The 16,178-nt window shown below is 32.4% G+C and overlaps 1 protein-coding gene across 1 annotated transcript; it reads right to left on the reverse strand.

The window, feature by feature from the left end:
• Window positions 1-7,946: 7,946 nt before the first annotated feature.
• LOC132740230 (E3 ubiquitin-protein ligase TRIM71-like) lies at window positions 7,947-15,484 on the reverse strand. Its single transcript, XM_060728090.1, has 2 exons — window positions 15,007-15,484; window positions 7,947-9,510 (listed from the first exon to the last, which is right to left on the reverse strand). The coding sequence occupies exons 1-2, from the start codon at window positions 15,345-15,347 to the stop codon at window positions 8,163-8,165; spliced, it is 1,689 nt and encodes a 562-aa protein (XP_060584073.1). The 5' UTR covers window positions 15,348-15,484; the 3' UTR covers window positions 7,947-8,162.
• Window positions 15,485-16,178: the final 694 nt, after the last annotated feature.

Raw genomic sequence — 16,178 nt, forward strand, 5'->3', positions numbered from 1 at the left:
ATTTATATTTCCTAGTAACTGTATCCATAATCCATACTCACTATTTTAATACAAGATTCTGTTGATTTTCAGATTTCGAGGACTTGTTTGATGATGAAGATTTGTCATAGCTGTTTCCATGGTTACATTTTCAAAGCTGACAGTGCAAATATTATTTTTATTTTGAAAGAAAAGATTGATATTAATGATGTCTGGATATAAATCCTGTGCTATGTTTTGGTGCAAGTGTTCCACATCCACAGAAAAAAGTAATGTGCTAGTTTTTGTGATACTATACTTGTGATGAATATTATAGAGACATATGAATAGAATAGAACTTCTTAAAAGATGAGGGCAATTTGTAGATCTTTCAATCCAGGTTCTTTTGAAGTGCAGAATAAAATATCATCCATAGCCTCTAATGTTTTGAAGATTGTGTCATTCCATTTGAGAATACAAATTTGTACTTGTTAAAGTATTGCAAACAACATGTACAAGATCCATCTCAAAAACTTCTAAACACTTTACTTTTATATATAACTATTTATAAAAGTACATTGTACTATTGAATTTGAATATTGGCACATTAAGTTCCATACATGCAGCAGGTGTTCCATTTGCCACATTTCATTCTATTTGAGAACTCAAATTTGTACTTGTTTAATACCATTTACAAGATCCATGTCAAAACCTTCCTAACACTTTACATTTAATTTATCACTACTTATAATAGTACTATTAAATTTTGGTACATTAAGTTCAAATATACAGGTGTTCCATTCTTCACAATTCAGGAAAATTGAGTTCTAAACACTTTTCCATTAAGTTGCTGAAGTTAATTTTTTTGAGGAAATTTCGTTACATAGAACATGTTACGCTTTTCTTAAATGCATTTTAGAAAGTATTTATATTTTTGGTGTAAGTTTTAACATTTATCAAAAGCTTTTTTTTTCTAGAAATTTTAATTGAATTTAAGTACATTTAAGTTTACAACCTAATCAGTATTGGCAGTCTAATATTAATGTTGAAATGCCTAGGAGAAGCATGTAAAAGTCATATGTAACATATATGATAACTGAAAGCTCATAAATGTACATTTAATATTAAACTTTGCAAGGGCATGCTTGAAAATTTGAGTAATTAAACACAAACTCAGAAAAAATAATAACCCTTCATTTTCTTCTTCTTGTTTGATTTCAAGGATTATTCTAGAGTTCTGTACTTTTATACTTCAGTAAGCTCTCTTGCTTTCTATAAAAAGGCGAAATGCTGGATTTTGAAAACTCATTTTTAGAGTTATTTTAGCTCACCTGTCACAAAGTGACAGGACGCTTTTTGTCCGGCGTCCGGCCAGCGTCCGTAAACATTTACTTTAAATGACATCTCCTCATAAACCGCCAAGCCAATTTCCTCCAAACTTCACAGGAATGTTCCTTTGGAGGTCACCTTTAAAAATTGTTCAAAGAATTTAATTCCTTGCAGAACTCTGGTTGCCATGACTCTGGTTGCCATGGCAACCGTAAGAAAAAAACTTTAATTCTTTAGAAAACCTAAAGAGCTAGAGCTAAGATATTTAGCATGAAACATCTTCTAATGAGTGTCTACCAAGTTTGTTCAAATAAAAGCCCTGGGGTCAAAACTGGCCCCGCCCCAGGGAGTCATTGATTTTCCCTATATGCATATAGGAAAAATTTAAACAATCTTCTATTAAAGAACTCAAACAGCTAGAGCTAAGATATTTAGCATGAAACATGTTTTAATGGGTGTCTACCAAGTTTGTTCAAATAAAAGCCCTTGGGTCAAAACTGGCCCCGCCCCAGGGAGTCATTGATTTTCCCTATATGCATATAGTAAAAATTAAACAATCTTCTTTGAAAAAACCCAAATAGCTAAAGCTAAGATATTTAGCATGAAACATGTTTTAATGGGTGTCTACCAAGTTTGTTCAAATCAAAGCCCTCGGGTCAAAATTGGCCCCGCCCCGGGGGTCATTGATTTTCCTTATATGTGTATAGCAAAAACTTAAAAAATTTTCTTTATAAAAAACCCAAATAGCTAGAGTTTAGATATTAAGCATGAAACATCTTCTAGTAAGTGTCTACAAAGTTTGTTAAAATAAAAGCCCTGGGGTCAAAACTGGCCCGCCCCAGGGATGACATTGTTTTTAACTATATGTGTATAGTAAAACTTAATTTAAAAAAAAAAAACCAATGAGCTAGAGCTTAGATGTTTAGCATGAAACATCTTCTTATGGGTGTCTACCAAGTTTGTTCAAATAAAAGCCCTTGGGTTAAAATTGGCCCTGCAGGGGGGTGGGGGGGAAGGTCATTGGTTTTCATTTTATGTGTGTAGTAAAAACTTAACATCATGAAACATCTTCTGATGGGTGTCTTCAATGTTTGTTCAAATAAAAGCCCTGGGGTTTAAACTGGCCCCGCTCCGGGGCCTATATACAGGTGAGTGACCTCAGTGCCATCATGGCCCTCTTGTTTAATATATAACTTTCATTGATAATCCTAAGACCAAGCCACTTCTGGAAATATTATTATTATACTGTGCTCACTGGTAAATAACATTCTCTATGCTACAGTGAATGCAATTTTTTTAAAATCATATCCTGTCACTCTTCTACCATTCACTTCATATCTAGAAGCTAAAACGATGATCTGATTTGAATGAAATTGCAGTGAAAGTAACAAATCTCCTTTATGTCATTAATGGCATGTTATTTCTTCAATTTACCATTTTATATTGTAACATATTGTGTTGATTGTTTGTATATATGTATGTATGTTTACATTAATAAAATCTAGGAACTACGACATATTCCTTGTTTCAAATCTGTAAACCCATAAACTGATGAGTTAGTAAAATGGATTTGCCTTGCATATGAATTTGAAACAGTATATGTTAACAACAGAATACAAAAAGAAAACAACAAAAAAAAACTGCGCTACCCAAAGTATCTATAGAGCCGAAGTGAAACGGTGGTCTAGTGGTTAAAGTGTCTGCCTCTCAACCCAGGATTCATGGGTCCGAACCCTACTCGGCTCACAAAAGTGATGGTTATGAGTTGCAAGAATTTGTTTCATTATCAAGATAATAAATTTGTTTAAACTAAACTATAGAGTCAGATCAGACTGCTGGGATGTAGGTTTGGTCTGGCTGTAGCTTTACTGGTGGCAATGGCTAATTCAATTTCAGTTGTGGCAGGTTGTTGAGTAAATGCATTCAGCTATTTTGGTCATATTATCACAGTGTTATACCTGCATTTTTATAATATGAGCCGTGTCACGACAAAACCAACATAATGGGTTTGCGACCAGCATGGATCCAGACCAGCCTGCACATCCGTGCAGTCTGATCAGGATCCATGCTGTTCGCTATTAGTTTCTTTACTTCGTCGTGCTAGTATAATAAGGTCCTAAGTGCCATTATGTAACATTGCGGGAAATCGAGCTTTAAAATTTAGTTAACAGAAAAATGTTACTGGACCATGTAATGATGAAGATTTTTTGAATGAATCATTAATATGTTCTATCATAACTTGCAAACAAAGATTTTACACAATATCTTTAGAGATATTTTCTAAAACCTGATTTTTCATTTTGAGATAGAGCTTTTTGCTTATTTGTACTTGCCGGAAGCTTAGAATTATGTTGCACCCGGAGATAGAGCGTTTTAAAACTGCCCAGGATAGTATGAACTAGGATATAGGATATTTTAAAACTAATAAATATGTTCAATTTTAATGAAAACAAATAGGATTATTATGGTATTTGTATAAACAAACTTAAAATTCTGGTCAATAATTGTATTTTTATCTTTCAGATACACATTTTGATATAACTTGTGACAAAGAAATAAATTTGAATAAATTATTTCACCTGTAGGCATCAGTAACATACAAATTTTGTAATAGATCGCAATAAACTACTTGTACTTTACCTGCAATGTGATTTTTTACAAAACTGAAACAAAAGATTTCAACACAATCACTTTAAATATTTATCATATAACAATAACTAGAATCTATAAGGCAATAGTTTTTCCAGCCTAAACAAATTCTGCAATGTTAACGAACAAAAACACTTTATTCACTTAGTTACAGACAAAAACTGAATATAAAATCAACTCTCTGATAAAATGGAAATTTTAACATGTTTATCTGCTACTTTGTCTTGAATTAGTTCTTGATTTTATCTCTCTCTGTTAAAAAGACCAAAATGTTAAAAAAATGCCCTCGATAGATTTACAATAAAAATGCAACAACTCCTGTCACAATTTAATAGGCAGCACATACTACAAAAACATAATTATAGATTGGAGGATTTGCAAAAACTTCTTTCACCTGAAAAAAAACTTTACTCATTTTGAAAACTATGAAAGGAACAGTCAATGTAAGCATTTGCAATAAGTTCTTTAAACTATATGTGATCCTCCTTTTCTGCCAATAAGAGTGAAAATAAAACAAAGTTTTAAAGGAACTTGATTGTTCACCTGATAACATTTGCATGAGAAAAAATATATACTAGTAATTGACAGTAGTTGATGACAAAATCTAATCGCAGGAAAATCGAAGTCGTTTAAGTTTCTGCAATGTGAGACATTAAGTTTTATTCTAGATGTGACAATTATAAAATTGGACTGTCTGAAATATCTAACCAATATGTTGATATACAGTGACTGAGCGAACTAAAATCATTGGTAAAGTTTAAATGTTGAACAAGATGAATATTCATGGAATTAAAAATAGTTTAAGCCCACGAGCATGTTGGAAAATATTGTGGATGCCTCTATCGTTTAAGCTAAATGGAAAAGAAAATTCAAAATTTCTCATAGAAGGCAAAAACATTAAATGCGCGGTTGTGGAGTCTTTAACATGTTAGTGAAACACTGTCAAGTAAAAATTCTAATGGAAGAAATCACAAAATAAACACTGTCTAGTATATGTTCTGGCATCTGCATTCAATGAAACACACTCTAATCTCTGAAACAATTAAAGTATCTTATCCTACAACAACAGTTAGTTATATAGACGACAGTATATTAAAACAAGAAACAACTATAACCGAAATTCAATCATCCGAATATATCCATAGTTCAAAAGTTATATTTTATAAAATTTATAACGACTTTTTTCACGATACCTTATTAAGTTTTTTTGATAACTCAAATAGATGATTAAAAATGTTTCAGAATAAGTACATTAGCCTTAAACAACACTGCCTTCTATTTATTGCCATATTTTTGAAAAAATATTAAAACAAAATAAAAATTTTCTCTTCAGAATTACAATACCCTATCTCCAGGAGTAGTGTTTATAACCATTTATATTTATAGGCGGTAACCATATATAATGGCATTATCTCTTTTAAAAGAATGAAAGGTTTTGCTTTGACTTACTGGTAATATTTCCTAGCAATTTATCAAATAATTATGATACTAAAAAACAAACTTACTTCTGGCAGCCAGTTTAAGCAATGGTGTCAATGCTTTTTGACAAAGCAAAATCTGTCACATGACCTCGCACACAATCACTGAATGGCTCATGGACATAGAGCAACATAATAATTAATTCAACTATTATTTTCGAAAATGGAAAATGATATACATGCTATTATATCAAGCAGGGTAACCTCATACATAAATTGAAACCACCTGGAGATAGATCTTTCAATTCTGAATCCAGTGGTATATCATACTCAATTTTCATGAAAATGGAGATAGGACCTTATAATACTAGCACGACGACTTGTTATAGGGTCTGTAAGCGAACAGCATGGATCCTGATCAGGCTGCGCGGATGCGCAGGCTGGCCTGGATCCATGCTGGTCGCAAACCCATTATGTTGGTTTTGTCGTGACACGGCTCATATTATTCTAACCTGTATTACAAGTCTCAGATATCATGTTTTAGTGGTGCTTCAGGGGGACTTTGTGTAGCTATAATGGTCATATTCTCACAGTGCTATACCTGCATTTATATAATATTATTCTAAACTGTATTCCAAACCTCTGATATCACATTTTAGTGATGCTTCAGGGGGCTTTGTGTGCTTCTGCTCTGATACCATATAGTACCTGAATTAATGCATAGGGGACTGGAGGCACATGAGGTCATCTTAGAAGGCCATATACGACATTTATCGTGAATCCTGACTTGACAAAATTAAGTTTGTCTTTTACGCCCTTGCTCAATAGCTCTCATGAGAAATAAAGCAGTTAAGGTTGCTAAAGCAATTCTACAAGCTTTAATTTTTAAGTGGAAATTAATTTTATATGACACTTTTTAAACCAAAAATAAAGAGAAATAAACATATCTTTAAAAGGTGGGTTTCCCTTGGTAATAGATTTTTATACTCCTACAAAAAATCCGTGATTATTATTTTTGCCGCCGCTTCATTCGTCCAGTACCTCTGCAGTTCTATCATGATAATATATACCTACATATTCTCATTGTAACTTCATTTATTGGTCTACCTGGTATATCGTATATACTTTGGATAGTCCAATACATACCAAGGTCACCAATGCTAAAAGTAGATTATTACTCGCCAGTGATAAAAAATAGATTACTACACTTTTTAGTCATACAGCATTTATTTAATAACCGATGCCTCCCATATTTGGAAGGAATATACCTTTGTATTGAGTTTGAGGATCTTTGAGGTCAAGATCACCAGTACAAACATCAAACATACAGAATTGATCATGAGTATTTATTTCTCGGAAGTAACTATTATTAAACGTCAATTTAAATAGCACTAATCCAGTTATCTTTTTTTTTGTGGTTATTTTCATATTAATATGTAAGTCAAATATCATATTTTCATAATAATACAGTAACATTTTATGTGAACATTTATATACAAAACAATTGTGAATTTGAAGAAATAGCAAATAAAATGGTATTCTTCTAATGATAATCAAAACATAAATAATTATGTTAATAATTACTTTTCTTTTACAGGAAATTTTACATAAGATATAAAAAATATGTCTATTACAATATAAAAATATACCTATGTTACATTTGCGACAACAAAAAGGCAAATGAAGTCTGAAGGAAAAAAAACCCACAAAAATACATATCTGTTTGGCATTATCTCAATATATTTTACATGTATTTAACTTAATTGTTTTGATTAGCCTTTCTTGGCATAAATTTTCAACAAATAAATTATATTATGAAGCCTCTGTACTCATATTGAATATGACTTTTCACATCCTCTTGAAACTACTTATTTCAAAGTATTAAATACAGACTCGGGACAACCTGTTTGATTTCCATTTTCCCAAACCCCTTTCAAGTTAGTACCCAACTATTTCAGAATTCCTTCAAAAATCAAATGCACCATCAACAAAAAGTCCAATATGAAAACAAGCTCAAAAGTATTTGTCAATGCAATTATTGTACAAACACAGCTTTTAACAATGTACATAATTATACTTTTATAATGATATTCACAAATAAAAAACATGCCATAAGGTAGTTTTCTTAATTTGCTAAATGCATTTATTTAACTTTTTAAAATTCCCTGATCTGTTTTACTTTCTACTTTTCATTTATGAAGTGACAAATATTTGTATCATTTCCAGAACACTTTAATCACAGATATAACTTTAATTGGTACATAGTAAATTCCTTTTTAACAATGTATTCTAATTTTGTCCATGATCCCTGTAATAATTTTCAAAAGCTGAAAACAGTACTCTTTTCTCAGAAAGTGCTGTTTCAGCACTGAACTTCATCAAGTACCAGTAAACATTTGAGAACCAATAAAAAACTAAGCAAACATCAGAGAATGTTTTGGATAAATATTACGCAGTCTCTCAATCGGAGCACCTCGGCTATTATTCATAATAACTTATCCGAAATTTGACAAAAAGGGACCGAGATGATGCGATTGGGAGTCTCTAATTACCTGAACATTTTTAATTAAAAAGAATGAATTAGATATAAAGCATACAAAACGACAGCAAACACCGATCAGATAATTGAAATTAATATTTATCTTATCATCAACTATATTTTTGCAGCAGAGTGTTAAAACATTTTTTTTTCACCAGACAAAATATTTTCAGTGACACATACCTTCCATATTTCACAAACGGTAATTTGATCAAATTTCAACTCGAAAACACTCTAACATCACACCGTTTGTTTTCCTTATAGACAAATTAATAAGTTACTTTTAAAGTATAAACCATTATTTTGTCACTTGTATCGCTGGAGACAAGAAGCCTAGACCTTTTGTAATCGAAACACAGACCTATAGGATTTTTTATACCATTTTTTCCTGTCAATAGTTCTACTCGATCCTTCCCGTCATGTGACATCAAAAGAACATTGTGTGATAAATTAAAAGCAACACAGAACTGACTCTTGTTTATCTTACAGATACCTTCAGCATGAGAGAATACGTTGTTATCTACATTAATGTTTGTCATGCCTCGCGTTTTGTCTATGAGAAAGATACCTTTATACGCGTCACTCACAAAAATATCCACTGTCGAAATCGGGAATGCTACACCTACAGGACATTTTATCTCACCATAGTATGATGTTACCATTTTTCCAGTAAGTGAATATACCTCAATATGACCAACACCTTCTTTACGTTTTTCTGATCCGCCACAACAAACATAGATCATCCCGTCATTGTAAGCAATACCCCGACATCTATCACCGACTTTGAACGACTGTTGCAACTCCATTGTATCCTTTTGAGAGATAAACTGAACTTTTCTATCATTAATCAGTGTAACGGCAAGCAATGACGTTCCCACTTGGCAAATCCCATAAGGGTTGTCAGCGACATTGAGTGAATATACGACCTGGAATGATTCATTCATTTTCTTAATCCTCTTGTTGTTGTAATCAGTCATAACAATACAACCGTCTTCACACATACACATTTCAATTATATCGCTCTTCTTCTTGTCATCTGCTATCCGTACATTAAATTCAGTACATTTTCCTACTTCAATGGCTGGCAGATGAAGTATGTTTCCAATAGTGTTGCATTTCGAATCAGTCCCACGTCGATATGGATCAAACCTTAATTTGCCTGTCTCGTTTGCCCTTTTGAATTCTTTTAAACAATCGATAGTATTTTGATATTTCTCTTTGACAAGTTGTATCTGTACATATTTTTCTGATTCGTTTTCATGTTTAGCAGTAGTTATCTTCTGAAGACTTTCTTCTAGTATAGCAATCCGCGCATCAACTTTCTTCATGCTTGACTCTAGATGTTGCAATTTGATCTGAAAAGTCGCATCGACTTCTTGAAGAAGTTCCATTTCCATCTTGTCCAAACGGTCGTTGATATTTTTCCTTTCTGATTTTATTTCTTGAATCAATTGCAATTTTTCTTTCCTTGCACTTTCCAGTTCCCTTGCTTTGTTTTGTTTTAACGTCATGAAGCGGGATTCTAGTGTGTTTATTTCGGTTTCGAGGATCTTTATTGCCTGAGTGGTGCCAGTTTTACATGCTAGGTCAGGTATGAAGGTAATGTCTTTACAGCCACTGCAATGACATAAACAATAAAAATAGCAGTTTTGACAGTTTTTTTATGGGAATACAATGTAATTTCTTTTCAATGCATTTACTACTGTAACAATGTAATGTTTATCAGTGAAAACCTGACTTTAATCAGCATGAACTAAATATAAAAAACACTTTCTGCGTTAAGCTTTGCCAAATGTTTTGTTGGTGTGCAAACTACCTTCTTGATTGATACGTTTTATTGAAATACATTATTATCATTTCACTAAAATTGTAAAATTGTTGTTACTATATGATGAGTGAAAACGTGATATTCTAAATAATATTATATAATGTTTGCGCAATTGGGCGTACAGCCGTTGACGGCGTTACATTAATTCAACTGTCTTTGTTCCCGCTCTTCAATAAAATCATTTAAATATTATCCATTATTAAAGTTGTTTTTATTCTTCAAAATTATGTACATTAAATGTTTCTCACAGTGAGGTAAGAGCGTACCAACTTTTTCACTCGCGTTGAGGTATATTCATATCATATTCACTAAAAACAATTGGTTACTTAAAATTTGTTGCAAAAAATGAAGAATGAATATATTTGTGTAATGTAATCTTGTAATTAAAAACAACACACGTGTGCTAAATATCTATCATGGTCTTACAAAATTCAATATCATAACATTACACTGCGGATTTATGTTTGATTGTTTGTATTTGTAGATTTTACGCCGATTTTAACACTTGTTTTTTCATATCTGGGCGGTTGATCCGCTAACCGGCTTTCCTGGATAACCAGTCATTACCAATCTCACTGTTAGTGACCGACTACTTATACCAAATGATATCTTAAACAGCGGCGAGAGAAAAATTATTGTTATAAGCTAGCAGACTGGTGATTCTAATAAAGTTTATCATGAATGTAACTGATTCGTGTGATTAATCATGATAAATGTTGACATAATAACTAAATTTTATTTTATGCTTTTCAGTGGATTACTGATTTATCGGTGAAAATTATATTTGATAATTTCACAGTGAAAATTATCAAAATATAATTTCATTTCACTCTTTTCAATGACGAAACTACTTTTTTAAGATTTTCCCCATGTGGTACCTCAATTTTATTTTTGCTGACAATTCTGACAATCTCAGGCTGTTTAAAGAAAAAGCAAAGCTGAAATTGATAAATAACTTAAATGTCAAAAGTAATAAAAAGAAGAAAACTTACTTCTATTCATTCAAATTCCAATCACCAAATTTCGTCTCTAAATTTTTTTGTTTCATTTTTACAGTCTGAAAAATACGTTCCTTCCCCATGCAAAACTGCTCTTGATGACATTTGGGCATATTAAAGTATCCTACGAGCAATAACTGCCGTATGCTTTATGAAAAATTGAAAAGCATTGACAGCCATCACTCGAAGAATAAGTAAAACAACCCAGCGTTCTTGAGCAAGCTTCCAAGTTTTCCATTTTCCTAGCTCCTTTTCTGAATGTTTTCACATCTGTCAACACTTATTTTTTGTCTGTTACAATCCTCAAATAAGTTTTCTTTCTTTTAAAAAGGTGTATGACTAACAAATCCAAATGATATTCCTCTGAATCAAACACAATTATTTTCCTCCCGTGAAATACAAAACTTTAAAAAATGGCTGCCGCTTACATCTTACAAAGCTATGTCTGATATAAATTCGCAGTAAGTATCAGAAATATGGATGGATGGTTGGACTTTTTCTCCTACAAGAATTGTTTGTTTTTATTATTAAAACAAGCGATCATTCATATTTTTTTAATAAAATGAATAATATTACCGTCATTTAACGTCGATTGTCGGACTTATTTTTCAGCTCAAGACTTCTTGTTTTTAATGAGAAATTCCGACTAAATGGGGCTCTCAAAGGGGAAAACAGATTTTAATATTAACGTTAATATTATGGAAATTTCGTTTTAACTTGTTTTTAAGCATAAAATAAAAAGAAAATGTGATTGTTTGTTGTGGAAGATGTAATATTTTTTCATCTCGTGAACTTTAAAAACAGTATTCTCAGTCGTGGCTACGCCACTCGTGAGAATACTGTTTTTAAAGCCCACTCGATGAAATAAAATTTCATCTTACACACAAACAAACAAATATGCTCTATATACATGATATAGTATGGTGTTAATGGACTCTGTCAAATCTGGTAAAAAATCTTTATAATCATTCACCCCGTGTCTGTTCTATCACATATTTAGTTTTCTGTTATACTTGTACGGCTATTAAAAGTTCTGGATAAAATTAATCTCTCGGAAGTTTAATATTTAAATATAATCTTATTTTTTGTTTCAACAAGTAAAAAAAACGTTGCTTCTGTGGTAGGTCTGTCTATGAAAGTATTTTTTCATGCAAAATATTTTTCTATTTAACATAATTTCTATTTAAATATTATATATGAGTTTTATGGATTAAAGAAAAAAAAGAAATTGTGCAGCGTAAGCATCTGTTTTAAGGCGAAATCATGTTGTCAAAGTATCATCAACATGTATCCCAGTTTGTTTGTTTACAATGCTAAATGTTACAGATTCTCATTGAAACTGTTTGGCAAAAATATATTATGTGTAGCAGTGATTTTTGTGGGCAGGAGACGGCGATATTTTATTTAAACCTTGTACTTACCCTCGACTGTTTTGAAACTATAAAAGGTAAAATGAATTGAAAAGATATTTCAAAACCAATGCATATTTTGTTTCACCTCGAGTAGAATTGGAACCGGTGCAACCTTATGGATTCTAAAACGCATGACCGGTAACACATTACTAAATTTTAAACATTGAAACTGATCTTGCCTATTATTTAATAGCCCACCAGGTGGAAAGAAAAAAGTGACACTCAATTATTCACTCACACAGTATTTGATAATGTGTACAGTAGAACCTTATTGTCAGTAACCCATCAAATAACGGTCCCACGCAAATACATCCCTTTTGTTATGGTATTAACTATGCATGCGTCGGAAAAATACCGGACCAAAAATTATTTTCTGTCATTACTTGTGAAACATTTCATTATATTTTATTTTGTTTTATTAATAAAAGAGTCTGCGCATCATCTCTTTGTTAAACGCATATGCATGTACACACAATGTTTCCTGAGGAAAATCTTCGTTTTTGTAAAGAGAGGTTAAAAAACATTCTATCTACGTACATCTATGTTTGTGATTTAGAAATGTATTCAAGACAAAGTATATACGCAAGGTATTTGCCTGCGGTGGTCATTTTATAATGGGTTACTTAATATAATATGCGGGTGTAACATTGAATTTTGACCCCGTTGAAAATTGACCCCTTGTGTCATTTTTCAACGGATTTTGATCAATTTTCAACTTTGAAAATTGATTCCTTCCCGTGATTTAATGACACACCGACGCGTGATTAAATGACCCTCGCTTAAAACTGACCAAATATGACTTCATCATTGATAAGTATTATAAATCAAAATAATATTTTCAAACATTACTACTTATAGTCATACACATAAAACAGTAATAAATCTGTATTCCTTTCAGACCTTTAAGAAATGAAATATTTATTCATTTTAATTGAAAAAGTCCTGAAGCTTATAACAATTTAAAATCCATCATCACAGCTATATTGTACTTATTTGGTGAACTATGATATTACACTGCATGCAGGGTAATGTATTTTTTTCACTTGTATTTAAATGATTTCCTCCTATTATTATTAAAGTTGAAAAGATAACACATTAATTAAAATCCATCTACCCCTATTTTAACCCTTTCCCACATGAGCATATTGTGAAAAATGCCTGTTTTCACTGAAAAGCCTCCTGTTACAAGTTCAAACTGCTATGAAACTATGGAAAATGCTTCAATACTAATCAAACTTGGCACAAATGTTGACTGGACCATTGCCTTTGTAAAGACATGCTCAGTCTGACATTTCCTGTTACCATGGCAAGGAGGGGACATCTCAAAATTGCCAAAAATCACTATTTTGCCTCGATTTTTTCCATTCAAATTTATTTCAAAGTGCTGCAACTTCTCAAGGGATTGAGATAGAGTCAAAGGCTTTTCAGCGTTGGTTACACGTTACTTTATGATCGACCTGGGGTCATTTTTAGCCTCTCACAAGTCCAAAATTTTCTTGGCGATGAGGGGGACTCCGCCCCCATTCAAACCCCCCAAACACAAGGGGGCACATCCCCCTTCTGGCAACCCCCTGATGTATCTTTTGAATGGGGGGCGGCGCCGAAAAAGTGCTCACCTTTTTAAGGCAACATTACTTAAACGAAAACATGTGTTTGGGGCCTAAATAGGACATTTTTTCATTATTTCAGGCCTAAAAAGGGGGAGGGGGTCGAAAGTGCGTTGTTTCGTATATATGAGGTAAAGGGTTAAAGGATTTACAACAGTCGTGTTATCTTTTAATCAGCCGTGTTATATTTCAATCTACATTCGTATTACAGTTCATTTTTTACTGCTGAGGGGAAGGAACCGCTGCGAGAAGTTTAGTGTTTCTCCAACGGTTTCTTCCCCTGATACGTACAGAAAGTAAGCAAGGTGCGAGCAGACGAAAATATTTACTATTATGAGATTTGAATTTAGAAACAAAGTGCACTAATTTATCCCCTTAGGTCTAAATATTGTCGCAATGTAAAACTAACGGTTTTAATTAAAGCTTGGGAAGATATTAATTCATTATTGGGTTTAGATCGGTTTGTTTAGAAACACCATATGGAAGATATAAGAGAGTATTTCTTAAAATCATGGCTAGCTATAGTTATTATATTTCAATTCAACATTTGATTATACTAGTTCGTAAATACCTATTATCATGGTTTAAAACCTTAATTTGAAAAGATCCTTCCTATGTAGATGACTCGATTGAAATGTCTGATTCGGACCACATAGATCCATCTGTTGGAAACCATGGTCTTCAACTTTCGTAAAACAGTTCCAACATACAAATTATATTGCCTTTCTTGAGGAAGTGCTAATAGGACGCATGTGACAGAATTGATCATGTTATGCTTGTATAATCATTTTCATGACGCCCTTGAGAGATTCTGTTTCCCTACTTAAAAGAGACATTTAACTAAAATTTAACTCACTGTTAAAATTGACTCTTATCTGATAAAAATTTAAGGATTGATTATTTCTCGACGACTGTTTGATCAAACCGAATGTTGAAATGCTGGTAGTGTCACTTCTGAACGTTGAAAAATGACCCAAGTTTAAGTTCTCAACATTAAAAAATGATCCATGGTGTTAATTTTCAACGGGGTCAAAATTTAATGTTTCACCCTACGTACACCTTATCCAATAAAATATTATGAAATATTAAAAAAGGAAAAAAAACGCTAGACCTACATGGAATATTTTAAAAATGCAATGAATCACTGACAAGTTGTAGTTTTATTTTTTCCCTCATCAATTATTATTAATTTAAACTGAATTTTGAATGACATCACCATGGACACATTTGTTTGCCATTGAAACCGAAAGTAGAGTTAACTTTCCTACCTGTGTCCAACAGTCATACAAGTTGAGCAGCCAACCTTATCATGGCAAGGGCAGTAGACATCTATCAATTTTCCTCCATGTTTTTCACATTTTTGACTTGGTAATTCTTGCTTTTTCCCGCTCGGATGTTTCACCGTGTCTAGTAACTGATGACCTCTCATAGCTGAAAACTTATTGTGATCACCAACACATTTTTGACAAAGGTTTTCACCACATTCCACACAGTGTTTGATAGCAGCTACATTCTTCCCTTTTTTAGTGCACGGTACACACGGAAAATCATGTTCTATGTCAGAACCTTGACACAAAGATTGTCTCATTTTACGACCGTCTACTGCCATGTTCTCCTTCTTCGCTTGTCTCACAAATCGTTACTTTTGAGATAAAATAGTTTAATTTGCATTATAATATACACTATTTCTAAAGTTTCATTGTTTCAAGTGAAGTGGTAAAACTACTTGATTTAGTATTTCCTGTGACCGGCAATAGTATCGGAAATCAGCCAAGTGTTCCAAATGAATAAATGTAGTAATTTAAGAGCATCATTTAATGACGCTGGATAATTTATATTACTTTGTTTGTTGTCTAATCGCGACAATACGAATTTTAATGAATTCAGCTTGTTTGCGGTTATACATTGTTAAAGATCTCAATCGCACTCATTTTGACAAAATCAGGATGTACTTACAAACATAAGCACGCATGCAAATCGAATTAGATGTTCAAAATTATAAACCAATATATGATAGACGATTTATATTGTCACGTTCTTTGCTTTTATTGTTATAACCTCATTTAGATAACATATTTTAACAAAAACTTACAGAAAGTTTTATCGGAATATATTATTCATGTATTTACACGGAGTCACAGCCCCAAAATGTTTTGAGCTCTGTATAAGTAGGTCGAAATTCAATTTCTAGCTAACTTTGAACTACGATCAGACTCTGACATAGGTTTTTGTCAATTAAAAGTAAACAATATATGGAACATGTTTTGAATTTCGAGTTAGCTCTGAGTTTAGTAAGATTGATCTTGTAAAATTGATATACATTGGCGAATTTCCCGCCAGCGAATTAAGAGCCAGTTCTCTTTCAAAAAACAATGTCAATATAATTATCCTAAGATAAGAAATACGGCTATGTCACTTGTTCATGCGTGCGTGTGTCCGT

Source organism: Ruditapes philippinarum, unplaced genomic scaffold (assembly GCF_026571515.1).
Source record: "Ruditapes philippinarum isolate M1 unplaced genomic scaffold, ASM2657151v2 ctg5218_1_1_1_1, whole genome shotgun sequence".
In the NCBI taxonomy this organism is placed as follows: domain Eukaryota; kingdom Metazoa; phylum Mollusca; class Bivalvia; order Venerida; family Veneridae; genus Ruditapes; species Ruditapes philippinarum.

What these genes read in the sequence shown, in the direction of transcription:
- LOC132740230 (XM_060728090.1), bottom strand. Translation starts at nt 15,347, where the DNA reads ATGGCAGTAGACGGTCGTAAAATGAGACAATCTTTGTGTCAAGGTTCT. An exon ending in TGTATGACTGTTGGACACAG is followed by an intron (nt 9,511 to 15,006) that starts GTAGGAAAGTTA and finishes ATGTCATTGCAG; the next exon opens with TGGCTGTAAAGACATTACCT.